This window comes from Erigeron canadensis, chromosome 2 (genome assembly GCF_010389155.1).
Source record: "Erigeron canadensis isolate Cc75 chromosome 2, C_canadensis_v1, whole genome shotgun sequence".
In the NCBI taxonomy this organism is placed as follows: Eukaryota; Viridiplantae; Streptophyta; class Magnoliopsida; order Asterales; family Asteraceae; genus Erigeron; species Erigeron canadensis.
In genome coordinates, this window is record NC_057762.1 from 44,304,533 (window position 1) to 44,327,094 (window position 22,562).

General features: G+C 32.5%; 1 protein-coding gene across 1 annotated transcript; it reads right to left on the reverse strand.

Moving 5' to 3' along the window:
- Positions 1-11,816: 11,816 nt before the first annotated feature.
- Positions 11,817-18,383, reverse strand: LOC122588339 (ethylene-responsive transcription factor ERF084-like; the record flags this gene model as incomplete). Its single annotated transcript, XM_043760448.1, has 3 exons — positions 11,817-12,351; positions 12,546-12,853; positions 18,345-18,383. Coding segments are annotated over 3 exons (882 nt in total), but the record flags the coding sequence as incomplete, so codon positions are not given.
- Positions 18,384-22,562: the final 4,179 nt, after the last annotated feature.

The following is a 22,562-nucleotide window of genomic DNA, read 5'->3' on the forward strand; positions in this document are numbered from 1 at the left end:
ATGTTCAGGTATCTTATAGCTTTTTCGATAGGGAATATCTAATTTTCGATATTAACACAAGGTTTCATTGAACAGGCTTAATAGTAACACTATTTTATAAGCTATACTAATTTTTGGTACATATAATTCAAGGCATGAGTCAAGCTAAAGAATGAATGAAATGTGAAGCAATTAAAATAATACCAAACAAATGACAGCACATTAACGAATAACAGGGTGCTATATCAATTTACCTTGACGGAACTGCGTCCAGCTGTAATGTAATTAGCATGTGGGGGTGGTACAAATGTGTAGGCTACAGGTTCCTATGAGTTAGAAGATGAAACAAAACTCAGCAATTGATCACGGGAAAAAAAATAGTGGAACACTATGTGGCACATTATCATGTTCTAAGAATAGTTATACCGTCTCAACGCCAAAGTGGTTCTTGAATGCCGCAACAGTCTGGCTGTCCTCGGTGAGAGCCACAACGGTATAGTAATGAAAATCTTCGGTCCTGTTATACGGCTCTATCGCAAACTTGAATAGGAAAGATTTGTCCACAATCTCATTCAGCTCATCAGGGATGCTATCAGGGTCATCTAAATACCGCTTTCTCAGATCAAGTGCACTATGTCCAATCAGTTGTTTGATATGGCTGTCTAACAATGTGAAGCATGTTGACCCAGTGTCATTCACAACACGAACATAGACTTTGAACCTAATACAACATGATTGCAAGAAAGCTTAGGTAACGGGAATACTAAGTAGTAAGTAATACATAATATATACTGATATGTAATATGTAGTTTAACATACTTTGCAGTGAGTGATTTTGGGTTTTCTCCACAGTCCGGGCACCATAATCCTTTCTCATCACTTTTTACTTTCTTGTTGCAAGGCTTGCAAGTAGAGTACCACCATGCTTCATCAGGTTCAATACTGTCTTTTGTTGCATAGGTAGCATAATTGCCATCCTAATACACATGATACTTGATTAATTGTTATTAAATATTCCCAACAATAAAAGATTTCATTTGTACAAATTTTTAAGTTAGAAAAAAGTTGCAAACATCATCGTTACTTGCAAATAAATGTCATGGAAGATAGAAGTGTGTTTTAAAAATATGATACTTACGGGTTCATGTAGCATGTAATCATTTAATGGCACATAACTGCAGTCTTTAAAAAATTCAGATGGATTAGTTTGAACCGACAGTGTGTTTGCAGCTTGGATCCTCTCAACTGGTCCTCTTCCATCATACCTGTAATATATATATGTTTAGACATAGCTATAAGGTTATTCACAGTTCCAATATACATAATTACTCTCATTTAACGAAGACATAGGTATTAGAATGTATTTGTTAAGAGAAGGCAGAGCTAACCGTTGCAGGAAGTCATTGACCTCCGGGATGTCACTGTTAACAAAGAGCTTCGTTCTAGAAAAAGCATTTGCGACACCCTTGCCCCCTAGATTGGAAAACATTGTAATACAATAAGAAAATAAGAGAACAAAGTATCCACAAACAGTATAAGCTGTTCAAGATATATCAAGTTAGGGGACTTACTCCTCCACACGTTAATCTTTGCAAACTGAACGATGATGACAATGGGTTTGTTTGGTTCTTGCTTGTTAAGCTCATCTTGCAGTATTTCAATATATTTCCCAAACAATGTAAGCCTGAGTTCAACCGATCTAGAAAGAAAAATTTGACAAAAAGTGGTTAATAAATCGAACAGGTAATAGTCATATAGACAGTCATGTATAATCAAAGAAAACCCACTCTAAATCTTTAAGATAACACACGATCTTGTTTACTTCGGTATTGTCTTGCTTTTTAAAGGAGGTGATATTTTCGATCCTCACAAGAGCTCCAATGACATCTGATGAAAAAGTATGAAAGTGAAACCAATGTAATTTCTAAAAAGTGAAAAACAACCGGCATAAAAAATCATGCATTGAAAGTAAGTTGAAAACTAACCGACATAATCCAGATCTTTAATTTCAGCTTTGGTGTGAATTTCAGCTTTGGTGTGAATCTGAGTGAAGGTTGTGAAGTTAAATCCATAACGTGATCCAGTGTAGTCTAGTATGGTTGAACAGAATCTTATATGGATGGGAGGTCGGTTGAAACTTGTGAATTTTTTGTGACCCATTAGAAGCTGCAGAATATGCCGTTATTGAAACAGTTGCACCATCATTCAAGACATGCTGCCATTGAGAAATAAGTTTCTTGCCTCTTAACATAGCGGGCATCCGACCAGCCTGCAACGTTAAAACAATCAAATAATAAACGATACACCTGTATATATGATAAATTTTTTATTGTTTTATTTCGGTTGAGAATGAGTCATTACAAACCTGTTCATCAGCAAGAATGAGTTCCAGCATTGGGTCTTTACCCTGTGGATTTTGCCACCAAGTGTGTATCACGCGAACCCTTACAGTTGCGTGACGTTTGCTAGGTTTGACATTGATTAGCCTTGTTGCCATCGTGGATATGTCTCTATAAATATATATATATATACAGATCAGTTCATACAAAAGTTATATATATATATATACAGACCAGTTCATACAAAAGTAGATGTTCACACAAAACAGATACATATATATGCACTTAAAAATTATTATCCAATTTACGGACAACGAACATCAAAATATTCGAAAATATTATGCAATTTACGGACAACGAACATCAAAGTATTCTCCTTCAGACTATCGAGAGAACAACATTTAAAAGTTTAACTATATTAAATGTGGTTACTATATACAGTTTTGTCAAAAGAAAGCTTGATAGTAGTACAATGATACAATTTTGATAACACATAAATGAAGCACCCAAAATTGTTTATTACAGGTATAAATTTGGATCTTTTTCTAATCTTCAAACCAATTTGCCTTTAACTTTCAAAACAAACATATAAATGATGATAGACTAAACAAATGCTTGTGCAATAATCATACATTTATTTATATATATCGATATCTATACATATATCTATATATATAGATATATGTAATCAGTTCTTACCAAAATTAACATTTCTTACCAAAATTAACATTCACACAAAAACAAATATATATATAGAAATGTTGTACAAAAATATATATATAGATATAAATGACACAAAACATCATCAATATAAAGATGATACAAACATTCAAAAGACCATCGATCTGAATCATACATATATTTAAAGAGGTACAAAACATCATCAATATCTATATAAAAACTGATCATCGGTATATATATAAAGATTTATATTAACATACATCAAAATAAAAACTCACTAAAAAGAAATACAGAACCACGGGTCGAGAATGACAAAATAGAAGAAGTTGTTTTCGTGAAATTGTTTTCGTGATGGTATGAACCGGAATGACAAAATAGAAGAAGTTTCGATGTGCTGAATCTCTATAGGTTTTGTGATAATATATAGATTTGAGATATTTCGAGATTTAACAATTATTTTAAAACCCTAAATCCCTAAAGTTTAGGGATTTGAGGTAATCTGAGTTATTAATTCGAAGATAAAATTGGAAAGGATTTTGGGGACTATGAAATAATTGGATAAAATGAAATTAGGGTTGTGTATGTTTATAGATCTGGATGCTTTTTTTCAAAAAAACCGATGTGACTGACTCCTTATTAATAGTGGGTTTGAGAACTATAAACAAAAACCTCCTTGGTTGAAGTGGTAAACGTGATAACCTGTTGTACGAAAGGTCCCGGGTTCGAAACCATAAAGGCGTATATTTATGTCTTACATGCTGATACACATCAGCACAGAAAATGCTGACGTGGCTGCTGACGTGTCGTGCGAATCGCTCTGGTAATGCCACATCAGAAAAAGCTGACATGGCGGGCTCAGAGAGCGCCACGCGGGCGCTTTCTGATAGCCTTTTATATATATATATATATATATATATAGAAGCTTCCTGCTACCCCATGAATTCAGAAAGGAGACACAATGGAAGAAAACTCTGAAGGGCAGCTATCCTCGTTATATATATATATATATCATGGATATTTTCGAGTTATCAGATATTGAGACTAACGTTTTAGATATGTTCATAAGTTTTAAAATATTTTCAGATATTGAAACTAAGCTTTTTCGATATTTTTTGATATTTTCGGATATTTTCGAATTAAAAAAAATGACATTGAAATTTAACAAAAAATAAAAATTCTAGATATTTTCAGATATCCAAAATATCTGAAACTTTTCAAAAATTACTATCCCAATTTGAATCTTAAATTTACGGTATCCAACTTTTCGAAGAATTCGAATCTGATTTTCGGATCTTGGTTCGAATTTGGATACTTTTGAACACCCTTGTGTTTGTGTAGATAGAAGGACATTAATACCTTTAATGTGCTACTCACATGGGAAACTTAAGAGCACTAATTAATGGTTTGGTTAGTGAGGGTCAGCGTTGCAACTGAAACATATCTTCAAGGATTACAATTATTAAATATTCAAAAGAGGGACTGTCGTTGCAAAAAGTGACAAACCACGAGGACCATTCTTGTATTTAATTCTATATTTTAATAGTTCAAAATGTAGATTTCGCCATAAGTTTAAATCATAAACATAAGAGCATTGCTAGAGTTTGTAAATCTATAATTACATTATTTACACGTGACATCAATAACCATCAAGGAAACATTTTGTGTTTTCTCTTTCTTCACTCACTTTTTTTTTAATTGGACCTATGGACTTGTAAATCTTGCTGGTAATAATTTGTTTGTAACTATAACATTTCAAGTTTAACAGCGCAATACCTGCGTAATGTGGCGATGTTCATGGCGGCAACGTTGTGGTTGTAGGGACAACTATTGGTCGTAGAGTCGACGTCAAGTGGTGTAGATAACTAATGTAAAAGTAAATAAAGTAAATGGTAAATAAAGATATTTTAAAGGATAAATGACTGAGTGTACGTAATATAATCATTAAGGGTATTTTAGAAATTTTCTCCAATATAACTTTCAACATGAGGTTATTTCTTTTTATAATATATAATAAATATATAAGTTGGTAATGAGAGGAAGAAATAAAAAAGAAAGAAAAAACACCAATACGTCCGTATTTTCCATCAAATTTGACCCAATTTGACAGGATAGAATTCCCTCAAGTTATTCAATTTGACTAATTAAGTAAGGATAATCTTGACCCTTGATTTAAAATCAAGGGTTAAAATTACTCTAACTTGACCTCTGAAGTTATTTCTAACTTTACAGACTTCTCCCCAATTTGACTCATGTCTGATGTGTGCATCCGTATCAATTCTAATACAAGTCCGATGTGGAGGCACTAGTGTAGTAGTACTAGGAGCGTTTTTATAACCATTAATACGTATGTTCCATTTTTATATATTTCATTCACAAAATAGATTTTAAACTGATGCACGTACGTTAAAATTCCAGCGCAAGATGTAAGCCCACAAGACCACACCTAGTAACTAGTTTCTTTGTAACTAGACTCAATATAGTATATAGAAATCTTTTCATGATTTTGATATATAGCATATCCAACAGTATTTGAGATACCATAGGTGTTAATTGGTAGAAAATGAGAAATGGGCCTCTTTAACTTAGGTGGACCCCTTTTCAAGGAAACACCACTTCGACCATATAATTAGAATTTGGTCTTGGCTGGAGAGTGACTAGTAACTAATCCATGTGCCAAGAATAGAAAGTTACGGATAGATGACAATATAGAGTGGTTATTGATCAGTAGCGTAGTCCCTAATAAGAATGCTCGCTAATCAACATCATTCAATTCACTACTAATTTACATTATGATGTACGTATTTGTTAGTAGTTGTAGTATGTTTATCGGTTCCCTTTTTAATATATGAGTTAGGCCAACTCACAATCACTAATTTCATTTTGTTTTCAATTTATATGCATATAACGTTGTATACAATACCAATATATGAAAAAAGCGCAACGAAATTTAATTGTGTTATTTAGATACACTTGATTTTAAAAAGAGTGTCATATGGTCCAATGTGTTCAAATTTATAATATCAAAGATGTGAATATTGAGAATTTGTATACACTTAGACCATCCGCATCAATTTAAGTTGTTTTTTCTATAGATCTCCTAACCAACATACAATATCTGTTTTCCATACATCTTTTTTTAATTACAAACATTTTTTTTACCAACAACAATAACATATTCATCATTCATATAAATACCTAATTAATATACATACAATTATTATATACAAACACACACTCTCTCTTCATTCTTTACAATTTTTACCTACGGATAAACATCAAAGCTCCAAGTCATTATCCACAACAACACTCCCTTTACAAACATCCTCTTTCTCACCATGGATTTGTAACAAACATCTCCATTATGGATTGTCCTATGCCTCTATACACGTGTGATGTGACTCTATCCATTAGGCCATAGACATATGAGTCAAAGTTTTTCAAAATTTTGATTCTTTGAGTCATTTGTACATAATAAATAATTAAACTTCATTGTATTACGAATATATGGATCGACTCAAACCTAAGACTTAATTATTGACAAGATTTTGGAGACAAACCACTTAGCCCTTCTCTGGAAGGCGAAACCCGGCCCTAACTCTAGAAGGTGAAATCCGGATTTTGTTGACCTACCAAACCACTTAGCCCTTCTCCTTTAATTTGAATACAGTGTTTTAAGGAGTGGGAGTTGGAGTGATAGTAAATAGGTGGGTAGCTTTTGTTAATCACTATTGAAAGGCATGTATGCACAGGTTCTCCTATGAAGGTTCTCCTATGAAATTTACTATTCTTGTCACTGTTGCATATTACCTTATACAAACATATATCTAATCATCATCATGATCTACATTTATACAATATTCATTTGTACTGTATTTGAATTTATGTTTTTCTTCTTTGATAAACGGTAGTATATTATAAAATTTCAGGATTTATTCAAGTCAGCGATAGTTGTTGTACATTACTAATTTTACGGTGATCATCACTAGAGAAATTTAATATTAGTGGTCGTCCTTGCGGTTTATAAATTTTCTCAACTTTTTTCCATTTTACTACGGAGTAATACGGTTAACAAAGTAACTGAAATTCATTCATGCGCATTGCACATGATAAATGACAAAGTTGGAGAAATTCAAAAACCACATTTACTAAAAATAATAAGAAAAATTTAAACACCATAGGGAGGACGGTCACTTATTAAGGGACAATCAGCTAGTACAGAAGTAGTGAGCACATGGACCTTCTTTTTAGACTTTAGTCAACGATTAATTGACCGGTGATACACGATACAGAAATAATATAACTGAAGTAAGGCTATCTCTAATGGAGGTGCCTTTAGATGATATTGGATATTTTTTGCTGTTAAAGTTTGTCTAAAACTAAGGATTTTTTAAAGGATGTCTTTACCTAAATGCATGCTCTTACTTGTCCTTACCTAGTATAATTTTGTTTTAGTTAGAGGTAAAAGGGTATGTAAGGATGTTTGTATGGTTGGAGATAAGGTTATAGGATTTGAAAGACGTATAAAGATTTATAAGGATATACTATGACAGCTCAAGGACGTCTGTCCTTAACATTGAAGATAGCCTAATATTTACAAAGTATTGAAGTATATATCAAATTAATTAAGTAATTCTTATTTAAGTTATTCATGAAGTGACACATATCATATGATAAACTATCTTGTAATGCATATATAGTGATTAGTCACCTCGATGCATCCCCTGCAACGTTTTCAAATTCACTGTATCAGACAAGACCACAAGATTAAGGAGTTGTTGATCGTTACGATTATTGACACAATATGGCAACATTATTTAGGATAGTTTGTGCAACATTATAGGTGTCATATAAAGATATATTAATTTGAAGAAATATGGTTTGGTTTATAGTTAATAACCATCTTGTTCGAACATTAGCTAAATTGGTACGTACTAAAAAGAATAATATAATGCCTTTATTTTCAGTGGACTGCTAAATTTGTTTAAATACCGTCCTTTACATATTGTCTCCGAGAGCCTTAGAACCTTTAATTTTTAAAAATTTTTGTTCTTTTTGAGTCATTTTTACACACATCTAACATGTTAATTACTTACGATAATCATAAAATTATTAGAAATTTTCTTTATATTCTATCAAAACAGAATTTCTTTTATCTATAAGTATATTCAAATTTGTCAAAAATAAAAAATAAAAAATCATTTGTATGTAATGTTCATTTGTATGTAATGTCAAATAATATATTTAACTATTATTCAGGTTCGTCCAATGGACGGGTAGTCTTAAAATATACTACGTATTAATCAAAGCTAAAAAATTAAAATTCAAGTATATTAAATCTCTATGACTAATATCACAGTTTAATCAATACGAAACTAAAGAAAAAAACATGTGAAAATTAATTTCATATAAATATTAATTTCAGTTTACCTTTTTTTTCCAATTATATTTAAATAAAAAATTTGCAAGTTGTAATATCTAAACTTACTACAAAAACAAACAACAATTTTAGACTAAACGATTTAGAGTTAAGCTAAACAAAAAGAGAATAAAAAAGTGTACCAATTCATCAACAAATACCATCTCGAACGTTTTGATTTTCTTCGGGTTGTTCCACTCCAAGACATTCCATACTTGCACAACACAGAGTGGTCAAATGATGGTTAACATATGTTGGATTAAGATCTTCAAGATAAACTAATATGGTCTTATTTTTTGTTACTAAAGAAGAAGTCATGATAAACCTATAATAGATAACCAATTAAATTAAAAGAGATATAAAAATAATAATAATACCAATAATACTCCGTTTGAATCTCAAGTATAATTAGAAACTTCTAATAGACATAGTAAATTGATAACACTTAAAGTTAAAGTTCAACGTATATAAAGATTATTATAGAAGATACCATAAATAAAAGGAGCTTCGATAGTTTTATGTGGCTCCATAGGCCAAAAATAAAAATATAAAATATAAAAAAATAAGGGATTAATTAGAAGGGGGAATTAGACTAAAAGAAAAGAATTAAAGATGTCAAGTATACCCAACTCCTCTTTTATAGATATAGATAGATACGAGTATATAATAGTTTTACCATTAAATTGCAGTGGTCTATAAACCCCACAATAACGGGCTAGGCTTTCCTACTATTCGTTTGATATCATGCCCAAGCGTGTTTTAGTGGGGCCCATAAAATATTGTAGATTTTGAAGGATACTACTCCGTACGATTTATTGATTTAGGTTTTTTTTTTTTTTAAAGTAACTATTATATTCACACTCACCCCGGCAAAACACTGGCGGTATCATCATACAAGAAATTTGAATTTACACCAATTACCCCAAGTAATACTTCTATGTTCTATTCTATTTTTGTACTATAAAAAGCCTAACGACTTAATGTTTTGAATAACTTCCGAAGCATTTACTGAAACCTTGTTGAACATAACATCATTTCGTGCCTTCCAGATTAACTAGCAGCTAATAATGACGATACCTTTCAATACTTTCTTCTCGACCTTGCTTTTCCCAGGCTGCTCATGAAATTCCAATAGGTCTTTGATGTTGAAGACAAAAAAAAGGTGTAGTATTACACCACCTACTAATTGCATGCCAAACTCTTGTGGCCATAATACAATCGCAGAATAGATGCTCAATGGTTTCCTCACCATCCCCGCATAACACACAATCCATGTTATTGATGAAACAATTCCGAACCTTTAATGTCGTCTTTGTAGGGATACGATCCATTGACGCCCTCCATATAAATATACTACACTTCTTTGGAATCCATTTACTCCACTTAAACACGTACATGTTGCTAAAATCCTTGTTGCCAAGTAACTAGTTCTTCACATTACATACTGTCAAAATATTCTCGTTTCCCCCAACCACACCCATTTATCAGACCCGATACCAACTGCCATGCCTTCAAAAGCTTGAAGTAGATTCATTAGTTCCTCAAATTCCTCTTTCTTGGATAAACGCCTGACCTAGTTCCACCGTCCATCGAACTTTCCATCATTAGAATTAAATCTTTCGTGGACTTTTTTTTTTATCTCTCTCTAGATGAAAAAGAAGAGGAAACTTGACTTTGAAGCAAACACTATCGGCCCAATTGTCTAACCAGAAGCTCAGCTCTTTTCCGTCGCCCACCTCCCCTTTCAGCAGCTTATTAAGGCCCAACCCGTTCACTTTCATGGTATCCAAACATTTAACGATGTTATTCCAAGTACCAGGCAAATATTTATTCACCGGGACAAAACCTCATCCACTCCTTGTATTGATTTAGTTAACTTCTTTCATTTTTTTTAATTTTTATTTTTACTTTTACTTTAAACCTTCAACTTTTTATATCTTTTAAATTTTTTTATACTTGCATGTTACTTGCGCAATGCAACGGTGATCTTAACGACGACAGTGTGGTGGGGGTGGGGTGGGGGGAGGGGGGACTGTTGGTGGTAGATGGGCCGTTAAATGGTGTTGATAATCAATGTAAAGTAATTGATGTAAAATGTTAATAAATATATTATAAAAAATAAAAGATTGATGGTGTAAACTAATCATTAATGTTAAGGGGTAGTGTAAGTGAAATTACTTTTAAACGGTGCTAAGTAAAAAATATTATATATTTTTTAACACTTTCTAAAATAAAGTGTTATTGTTTTTATTTTTTTTTATATATGTGTTGCATTTTTTTTCACTTTAAACCTTTTCTGCCTCTTGAATTATGTCATTAATGTTCTAAAATTTAACTTTTTGTTTCTTTTCCATAATTTAAGGGAATAACAGTCATCATGTGAGGAGGAAAGATAAAGAAAAAATATATATTAAATGCAACATTTAGCATAAAAAGTTTTTATATTAAAAAATTACTAGCAAATTTATTCGGGTTTAATTCAGGTATTTTAATTAAAATTATAATATAAAAAAATATGCAAGTAATCTTTGGAGATAGTGAATTGAATAACACTATTTATAAATTAATAAATTACTTATTGTATTAACAAAACATAAAAGGATATTATACAATATAAAATAATTTTTTTGTTTGTAATAAAAGATTAATAACTTTAAATAAGCATTTAGTGACCTATTTTTAATTAAAAATAATATAATTTATTTATGAAATCATAATTAAAATAAAATATTTTAAATAAAACTGTAGACTTACCACATCATATTTTTTTAAAAAATACTTTGAAAGATAATTATATTTTATTTATTATAAAGATAGAGATTTCTAAATTTTATATAATAAGTATATAATTATTTAATACATCACTCATTAACACCTGTGTTTAAAAACAAAATAAAATACCTAGTTATCAAGTCTTACCATGCATCAAAAAGTGTACTACGAGTAATTGCTGATATCATTAAAGAATCTTTAAACACCCTGTTATATCTTTCTGTTGGTTTGTTTCCTTTTTTCTTTTTCGTTCGTACTCAAATTCCAACCAGTGGATCGACTTCTCCCAAAAGATCAAATAGTACTATCATTTACAGATTAAAATAACACCCATATATATATATAGCTTATTATAGCTAGGTGTATATATGAGACATGCATTCATTAAAACATTTTGATTGCGCTGATCAAGTTACATATTAAAATTAATCAATCGATCAAAGTGACAATTATATGCTTGACAAATGGGATATAAAAGAATGTGACAAACACAAATTTAACAAGAAGTTTAGTCATAAAAATAAATATATCTATTCCATATATATATATATAGTTAGTTGCATTAACATATACGTACATATTACACATTACATTGAGTTAATAATTAAGCCCACGACCAACGTCAGATTTTAATTTGTTCGTTTCTTCATCAAAGGACCATCAACATTCAGATCAATTAGTTCTGTGTCGTCCTTACAATAATAATAATCCTTATAAATATCATTAGTATTCGTTACTTGATTATTAATAGCAGTCGTCCTTTTATTTGGATCCGTCCTCATCATCATCGTACCAGAATTACTAAACAGCTGATCCACAGAAGTTACCACGTGACATTTGTTACTATTATTGATCACCCCGGACTTCCGTTTTTTCGCTTCGGCGGACGAGGAAGACGATGTTGTTGGAGATGATATCGTGGCAGTAGTAGACGACGAAATCGGGAAAACTGATGGTATTTCAAAGTTGGTCTTGGCTTTTGATCCCCTTAGTCGCCTTGCAGCCGAGTCGTAAGCACGAGCCGCCTCCTCAGCCGTGTCAAATGTACCTAGCCAGTGGCGGCACCGTCCTATCTTGTCGCGTATCTCCGCTGACCATCTCCCCCATGGCCTTTTCCTAACCCCTCTGTAGCTCTTCTCCACTACTCTACCTGCAGCAGTAGTACTACTTTTCATCACTGTCTTCAATTCAACATTTTGTTTTCCGGCATCTTGCACTATGGTAGCATTTTTCACTACACGCAACAATTGTACGTGTCAACATTAATTATTGTGACAAAAAATCATATATATTATCGCATGTTTTCATAATATATATATGAAAAGTTATAATACACATGCGTTAAGTAATTACTGTACTAATTACCAGCTGGTGTGGTCACAGAGTTTCCAAAGAGCACACGTTCACCTACGACTGCAGCAATGCCTTCAAGAACATCATCAGAGTTGTGTTCATATTTCGACGATATATAATTAGTTACTGCTGGTGAAGGGTTTTGTGCAACACATTGAACCGGAAACGATGGATTATTATTATAGAATTGAGGAAGTTGATGATCGAGTAAACAACAAAAGGGATGATGATGGTTGACCGGTTCGAAGGAATTTGGATTATTGGCATGTAAAAGAGGAAGGGTTTGAAAGAGTGTGTTCATGGTTTCCAAAGTTTTTTTTTTTTTTGTATCAATAATATTTGGAAGCTTTAAAAACAGGTACGTGTGTGTTTATAACTTTATATGTTGGACTAAAAAGACAAACACAAAAAGGCTGATGAATTATAGCAAGTGGTGTGCATGGGGACTCATAATTTATCTCAGGCCCGCTATTTATACACACTTACGACCCGACCCGACCCGACACATTCACAATTATATAATTCCATATCTACATAGTACATACTATATGTACATCCATGTGTCATGTACGATAGTGTTTAGGAATGGCTATATGTTTTGGTTTCTTTGTGTCAAGATCAGTGTAGTACTGTATTTTGTAACAATTAATATTATACTCCCTACGAGTATATATATAATAAGAAATTAATTATCTAAGGGATGTAACACGTCTAAAATGTTCATTAGATCATGACATACTTATACTTATTCCATTTTGTATTTTTACAACAAATATATGCATATGATTTCTCAACCAATTACGCTCAGCTTGATATATTATTCATTACTTATATACTTACGCAAAACAAACTTTTTATCGAATATGTACACGTGCATTTATTGGATTTATCATATAATCATTTTCATTTTTGTTTGCTTAAAATTAAATTTCTATAGAAGTTTTTGACGTTGTGAGCTAGACATTACTGTAAAAGTCTTTTAAAGTAACACTAATACTTATAACATTTTACTTAATTACACATATAAAATGTACGTAGATATAGTAGGTATGTAGCAATAATGTTTTTTATCATACCTTTGCCTAGGATTATAGACGAACTGATTCGTGAGTATGCACAGAGGCATAAACTCGGCTCGTTTATCAGATAATTCTTTTTTGTTATGTATATTTATTTATTTTTTAAACAGATCCGGATACAATATTTGGTATAGAAATATTATACATTGAGTTATATAAAATATAAATGTATGTGAAAATTTATAATAAGAACTACTAGTATATAACTTATATACTATATACTATACATAAGATGTTGAGTTCATTTAGGCTTCCCAGTTTATTTGACTTTATTATTCAAAAGCTCGAGTTTGACCACTTTTAATTTATTAAACAAAACTCCGATTTAAGTTCGGACTTGCATTTGGTGGGTTATTTAAAGTACAAACAATCTAAAAAATATAAAAAATACAAGGCATCATTGGATCTTCTTCCTCCTTCTTCCTTCTTCTACGGCGAGGCTGCCGCCGCCGATCACCACTTTTTCTCCGGCGACCGTCACACCTCTTCCTTCTTCCTTCTTCTCCGGCAAGACAACTACCGCCAACACCTCCGGCGACATCTCCGATGACTTTTCTGGCGAGAATCAGGTTCGTCTTCGGGTAGATACGGTACGGGCGTTGCCCTCATTCGTTCTAAACTGGTTGTCACATTACGCATATGGGAATCGTATGGATTTGATGGACGGCGATCCAATAGATGGTGGCGGTTTGATACGGTACGGTCGAAGCCCTTGCTGGCAGCGCCGACGTCGTGGTTGGGGTGGTCAGAGATGATGGTGGTGGCGGTGGTTGTCTCGCCGGAGAAGAAGCAGGTGGCGGCTGCTGGCGGAGAAGGAGGAAGTACCTTATACTTTTGTACTTTTTAGATTGCTTGTACTATATTTATCTTTCATATATATATATATATATATATATATATAGGGAGCCTTCTTTTGAGATACTATATTTATCTTTCATATATATATATATATATATATAGGGAGCCTTCTTTTGAGATCCTATTTTTTTGTAAGAACCTTAAGAACTCTTAAGTTATGTATTGGATCATATGTTTTTTTAGTTTATTCATATGTGAAACGTTATAAAAATACATGTTGTAGAAGAAAGTTTTTTTCAAGACCTTATATATACCCATTTGTTAACATGTGAACGAAAACATAAACATATTTATTCACAAGTTCACAAAAGACTATTTTAAAGGTTTTTTAAAAAAGTTTATTCTACAACATACCTTTTTATATCATTTCACACGGTTGAATGAAAAAAAAAAAAAAAACCTGTGAACAATATATTATTTAAAAGTTTTCATGATTCTTAAAAAAAAAATTTCTAAACAAAAGAAAGTGAGAAACTATAATATTTCCTCTAGTGATTCAAACTTCCCAACTTGTTCCACCAGACGGAAACATAACTTGCTGTTGTATTTAATATCTGCTATCATTACATACATTCTACAAGATCAATATTCCTTTTTGTTTTAGATGTTATTGTATCTTATTTACTATTTGTATAAACATCAGTAAACAGTAATGTGAGTGCAGTAATAAATAGAGAAGCGAGATGTAGGGGGGGTAGGTGATTGACATAATTTGGACCATACTGGATAGTTATAACCCGTGGTTAAAAGCGGGGTTATTTGATTTACGAGGTTCAGAAGGGGTCACAGTTTTACTGGTGGTGCATGCCATTGTACGTACGTATGTATGGGGCAGTGGGGGGACGTGTTGTAAAATTAAGGTATTAAAATTCTGTTAAACAGTACTTAATATTGTATGATTTGATCTTTGATTTTATCATCCCTTGTGGTGTTGTCTAAACCCCCTGTTTCCTTTGCGATTCATTACGTCATTTCTGATTTTCATCATCTTGCCTCTACTGTTTTTGTTTTGGTATAACCATTTAATCATTCAAAGAATCATATTATTAGATTTTGTTTAAGTTTTTATATTTGTTAAATGGGAAATGATTAATTTTTCTAATTAATTAAATAGTCTAAAAATCCCTTTAATAATAAGATGATGACATGTAGACTAATCAGAGGTAAAAATTAAGAAAGATAATTAATAGATACTACATGTAACCTTCATATTTTAGACTAATATTTAGGAAAATTTATCATTTTTCTTGTTAAATACATAAAAATTACTCGTAGTATAGATGATGTCTCCCTTAGCAGCAGGAAAGGAGTCTATCTATTTGCCTAGCTTTGGTAGATTTCCCCCAAAGCAATCCGCAAAAATTCCACGAATCCTTTGGTGGATAAGTCCGAAGACTCAGCAGCAGTGCGGAATGTATTTTCTTTCTCGTATGCTAGATCTGATCTATATGTTATTTGTACGTCTAGTGTTTATCAATTTATGAATAATAAATTAGCTACTCGTATCTATTAGGAAAGTCGATACATTAACAACCGGCCATTACTTGTTAAATACATTTAATGCCCTTGGCTTTGTACTCGTATTTCAATTCAATCCTTATAGAACTATAAGTGATATGTTTGGATGTTTTTATTAATATATTTGTTTTATTTAATAACTAGTGATTAACAAAAATTAATAATTTTTAATTAGTGTTTATGCCATTAGATTGTTTAATATAATTATGAATATAAAAAAAATTAAATAATTATTTGAAGTATGGGGAGACATGATTGCCATGAGTTAGACATAGTTAGACATGAAATGATGTGGAAGTATATTATTGGTGGATTGCTAAGCATAGTTAGGCATGAAAGACATGATTGCCATCATCCTTACTCCCTGCTTGAAATTTTGTTGTGCGAAAGATTATAAGTTAATCAAGTTTTGAACAGACAGCACAAGGTTGCGAAAGCTTCTATTCTATTATATTGTAATAACCATTCGACCATCAGTTTTATAGCTACTATCCACATGCTAATGATAAAATATTTAATGTTTTAATTTACTAATTACTAAGTACTAATAATATAAAACCATGATGATGTTAGGGGCTAGCATTTGTTGAAAGATAGATGCGTAGTAGGTGCGGCACCACGTTGAAACACCGCCGCCAACCATCTACCATGAGTAGTGGCGTCAAATTGAGTGGTCACACCACGCACTCCATAAGAGGGTTGGCAACCCACCTTTCACCATTTTTCTCACCACTCACTTCTAACCAATCACAGCATGCCACCTCAACTCCACCACTCACTCACCACTCACTCACCACTCATTCAAATTTCATTGGCATCCGACCACTCACTCACCACTCATTCTACAATTTTCATTTTATTTAAACATTAAATTTCATTAAACTAAAAATATTCAAATACATAAACAATACATAATAATTCTTGGAATTAAAACAAATAAAAAAAAAACATACTAGAAATACTTAAAAGATATAACATAAATAATAGAAATACGACTACTCATCATCATCGTTCGGTTGGAGGTGTGGTAAGTTTAGACCCGCTAGATGCTCTGTCAGATCATACCGGAGACGGAAATGTGTCTCCTCGTCCTGTATCTCCGGTAAGGCGTCCCGATGACTACTTGGGCGGACAACTAGATCTCCTATATGAACTGGGCAAATCGCACGACCACTATCCTGAATGATCATGTTGTGCAGAATCACACACGCATACACCAAGTTCCTTATTGTACCTAGTGACCGTTGTCGAAACGGTCGATCAATGATATGCCATTTTCCTTTGAGAACACCAAATACCCGTTCAATATCTTTGCGAGCCGCCTCTTGTGCCGTTTTGAACATTTTTTCTTTCTCGTTTGTCGGGTATTTGTACGCTTTAACAAACGTAGACCATGTAAGATATATGTCATCGACTAGATAGTAGCCACGTCTATAAGTACGCCCATTTACACTGAATGGAACGTAAGGAGCAGTGCCCATACGCTCGGGGAGGAACAAGGGAGATTGTTGCAGCACATTGATGTCGTTTAAAGCACCCGGAGGACCAAAAAAGACGTGCCAAATCCATAAATCTTGAGACGCCGTTGCTTCCAACATAATAGTGGGGTATTCATGATCACCCCTTTTGTATTACCCCCTCCACTCCACTGGACACATCTTCCAAACAAGATGTGTACAATCCAGACTACCGATCATTCCAGGCAAGTGATGCCTTTCTTCGTGTGCTTCAAACAAACTATGGAGATCATGTGTTGTTGGTTTACGCAGATATTCGGTCTTGTAAGTGTCAACGATAGCGTCACAAAAAATTTGAAGACATTCACGTGATGTTCTCCCGGCCATCTCTAAATACTCGTCGTACTCATCAGGAGGATTACTTGTTGCAAGTTGCCGGATGGCAGATGTGCACTTCTGTATCGGTGTAAAACTCTTGGCCAACCGGGCATCATACGAGTCCTGAAAATATGCGTATCTCGACTCAAGATCTTGCACGATCTTTAGAAAGAGTCTTTTAGGCATACGATACCTATCTTCAAAGAAATCATCGTCGTATTTCGGTTCTTCACAAAAGTAGTCGCGGTGCAACCTTTCAGAAGCAGTCCAACGGTTACGGTTCACGGCTTTACGTTTCGCACGTGAACGGGTCGTGGAACTTTCGGCTTCTTCGGACTCAATGGCGTTCGCAAACAACTCTAAACTACTATCGTCGGACCATTCGAACGGTTCGTCGATGATTGTGGTGGAACCAATATGTTTTTGCATTTTTTTAGTGTGTGTATGTTTGAGTTGTAGTGTGTTTTTTGAAAGAGAAAGTGAATGTGGTATGTGTGTTTTGTAGTTGTTGTGTGTGTGTGTGTGTGTGTTTTGTGTTGTGAGTTGGGAGTATATATAAAGTAAAAAACAAAAAAAACAAAAACAAAAAAAAAATCTGCAAGTTAACGTTGGAAGTCAAAGTAGCCGTTGGAACCCACCTCGTTTTTGGAGCCCGCGTAAGTTCACCCGCGTGGTGTGACCACGCCTTTTGACACCACAACGCGTCGTCAATTGATGGTGGCGGTGTTTCGTGGTGGCGCCGCGATGACCACACGCCCAACTTCCTACCGATGCCAACCCCCTAATCCACTTTCTACCAATCACCATCATGTGATTTATTTTTTTATTGTTTTTACGTTAATTTTTTTTAAATTGTAGTTAGTGGTGAAGTGTGTGGTCGGATGCCAACAAAATTTAGATAAGTGGTGAATAAATGATAGAGTTGAGATGATATAATGTGATTGATTAGAATTGAGCAGTGAAAAAGGAAGTGGAAGGTGTGATGTCATCTCTCTTATAATTTACAAACGGTGGATGTTATTGAAGTGAGCATTTCAAAATTCAAAGTAAACAAACAGGCTTTGGACTAAGAGGCCATCAGTTGTTGGCTGAGTTAAAAGACAAACCCAAATTCAGACCCAATTTGGGGCTTGGGAGTTGGGAAAAGGTTGTAACTTATATAAGTAAAACAAAAAGAAAATAGCCAAAAGTGAACAAGACAAACAAAGTATGCCAATATCACACCTTTTATCATTGTTTCAACTTTCAACCCACATCTTTCTACTTTCCTCAACTTTTTTCCGCACTATTAAGTCATTGACTATATATGAAAATCATAACATATAAATTGTTTATGTCAAATTTATCCGATCTTTCAGTTATCATTTGTTAAAAAAATTTTAAATTTTTTTTAAAAGAAAGAATTACTTTTTTAAAAGTCTTTTTTAAACCATAAAAATTATAATTCATATTTTCCATCTTCTTATCACATCCTTATCTTATATCATAATCTTCTAAAGAACAAGTAATAAGAAAATAAAAAGGAAAAAAAAAATGCGAACTACTATACAATCATAAGGAATGTTGTTAATGTGAATAAAACAATTGTATCTTCTACTTCAAAAATCCATGCATTGAATTTTATGGTAAAATACAACTATTTTTTAAAGGTAACAACGGATAAATGACTAACACCATCATGCGGATGCGCCCACACCAGTTCGACTCCTGGTAATGTCCTAAAGGGTTTGCTCCCTATATGTTAGATGAGTATAACACCCTCTTCCACCACATTTGTATGTGACAGGATTCGAACGTGAGAACCTCAGTAGGAAACCACATTATAAAAAACATCTTAACCACTGGGCTAACACCTCAATGACGGTAAAATGTAACTAATTTGTATCTTAATGGCAACTCATAAAACTATCATTAGTAAAACCTAAAAATGTATACATTATTTTATTTTAAAGCATTTCTAGTGTGTTGCACCAATATATTTACCAAAATAAGTTTATTTCAACTAACTTATTCTATTAAATCTATCCTAAGTCCATTTAGTTTGCAAACTCCAATGATGTATTGGAAATATAAAAAACATCAAATCTAAGTTGGAGTTTGTATAGTAAGTTTCGAGGCAACATAGGATTGTCCAAATTTTGAATATTCTTCTGTACCACTACTCTTAATTTTGAGTTACTTTTTCATGGAAATGGTCAAAGATATGTTTCTTCTTGAACAACAATTGTCTCACTATACCTAATTAGAACTATCCTATAAATTGAAATAGATACAACTACGGAATTACCAACTACAGTATATAAGTTCAATTAGTGGAACATAAATCTATCTATATATGTATATGCCAAATTTTCAGATGTATTTTTTATTTTACAAATTTGTGAGAGAAAAAAAAGGAAAAGGAAGAAAGTAACATCTAATGGTTTTTTTTCCCCTACTAGCAAAACAAGACTTTTTTGTGAAAGTTGAATTGAAATGGGTTAATTCCTGTTTTGTGGCTGACTAATGGAGATGGGAATTTGCTTCATTTTAATCTTGAAGTATCCAGGCGAATTGGAATAGTGATGAAGCTAATTGGTTTCGTTCTAGTATACTTTGAGTTTTTTGATTATCTGGTTATGGTATCTAGTTGTATGTCTGAGTTTTGAATAGTTTTGGTTGTCTGTTAGGGTAATTTAGAAATGGATGTCTAGTATTAGTTTCTGTTTGTGTATGCTCAGTTTGTATGTGACTTGAGTCTGTTCAAGTTACTTTGTCTTTATTGTACATATTTGAGTATTAATAAAATTTGCCCGTTTAAGTTAAAAACAAGACTTTCTTTTCTTTTTTTTTTTTTTTTTTTCAAGAACTTAAGGGTATTTGTATTGCAAGTTTTGAGCAGAGTGTCGAATAATAATATCCGTTTGCAATTATAAATTATTATCTCATGCGGTACACTGGGTCGTGGACTATTAGTTAAATAGGCTATTCGGAGGAGCCCATTAATTCCTCAATTGCTCTATGAAATACGTGCAAGTTTAAGCCCAAAGAAAAGGATCTAAACGGATCAGCAATGTGGATTAGACTGCTAGGCTCACTAATATATCCATTCCAATCTATTTTATTTACGCAAATTGCCGGCCTTGAATAAAACAATTAAAGTCTTTTTTTTTTCCAATAAAATTAGTCTCTAATGAAACCAAATAAAAGGGTCACTAATAAATTTAAACGTATAAAAGGGTAAAACATTAGTATTGTGATTTTCAGTGGTGATCTACGGTAATACCCATTAATTTATGCTGCAAATTAAGAGTGAGCAAAAACCGAATCGAAAAATCCAAACCAAAAAAACCAATGGTTTTTGGTTTTGTTTTTTCAAAAGCGGAAGTTATGGTTCAGTTTTGGTTTCATACGAAAAACCGAACCATAAAAACCGAACCGAACCAAAAATATATATTGGTTACTTTATTTTATATTTATATCATTTTATTACTCAGTTTTAGTAAATATGTTAATATATATTTGTATATATAGGTGTATAAAATAATATCACTTATATGTTTTAGGTGAAAATACACAACAAAATTGATTCGATTTATTAATTGTTTATTCAAACAACGTGTAAAAGATATAAATAGATTTATATGAAGTTTGTATGAAATAAGTATTCAAAGTTCGTACAACATATTTTGATGGATTTGTTGTCATTGTTATAGTGTTCTTGTTACTAATATTGTTTGAAAGATTTGTTGCAATTATAGTGTAATTATAGGGTATAAACTTATAAACTCTTTTAGCTCAAGTTGGCCCAAAGCCACAAGTGGTTAAAAATCGGGTGAAACCGAAAAAACGAACTGAAAAAAACTCAAACCGAAAAAACCAAAACTGAATAAACTAAAACCATTGGTTTTAGTTTTCAAAAACCGAATTATAACGATGCGGTTTTCAGTTTTAGTAAAAAAACCGACCCTAACCGAACCGTATACTCACCCCACTGCAAATTATTTGGTAACACCACCCTTTTGTTGTTACAAAATTTTTATTACCCGTTTATCGAGGAGAAAAACACTTAGGCCCCATTTATTTGTAGAACATGTTTTTTAGTTTTTAATTTTCCAAGAAATTGAAAAGTGTTTTTATTTACTAAAAAATAAATAAAGTTTTTGAAAACGCGTTCTAAGTAGAAAACTAGAAAAACATGTTAGAGATGAGAGGGGAAAGAGAGAAGAAATGAAAAATGAAATCGGAAAATTGAAAATAAGAAAAAGATGTTTTAAAGTTTTTTATTGAAAAATGACAAATATTATTTTTTGTTTACTTTGAAAACATTATTAGAAATTATGATATGAACGCATTTTATATTATTCATGTTTTATTGGAAAATAATAATGGTAAACAGGGGTTGTTTTCCACCAACCAAACGCGTCCTTAAATTGTACTCGAATTTTTTTAGGTAATTTGCCCATTTCATTGTTTGCTAACTAAAGTCATTGAAGTCAAAATTTCTGTTAATTTTCTATATGCCAGCGAAGTGATCTTCATACTACTTGATCACATGTTTATCATTCGTGAATGCATGAAACACATTGTTTCGCCATATATACTCCAAATTGTGAGCATATGCATACCTCTATAACATAAAATATCGAAGAATACTTTGTAAAATGATGGTCAAGTAAGCTCGTCCTGGAACGATGCTCGATCAGTGCTTGGTGTTCGAAGTCTAGCTAGGCGACTCATCATGCGCCAAATT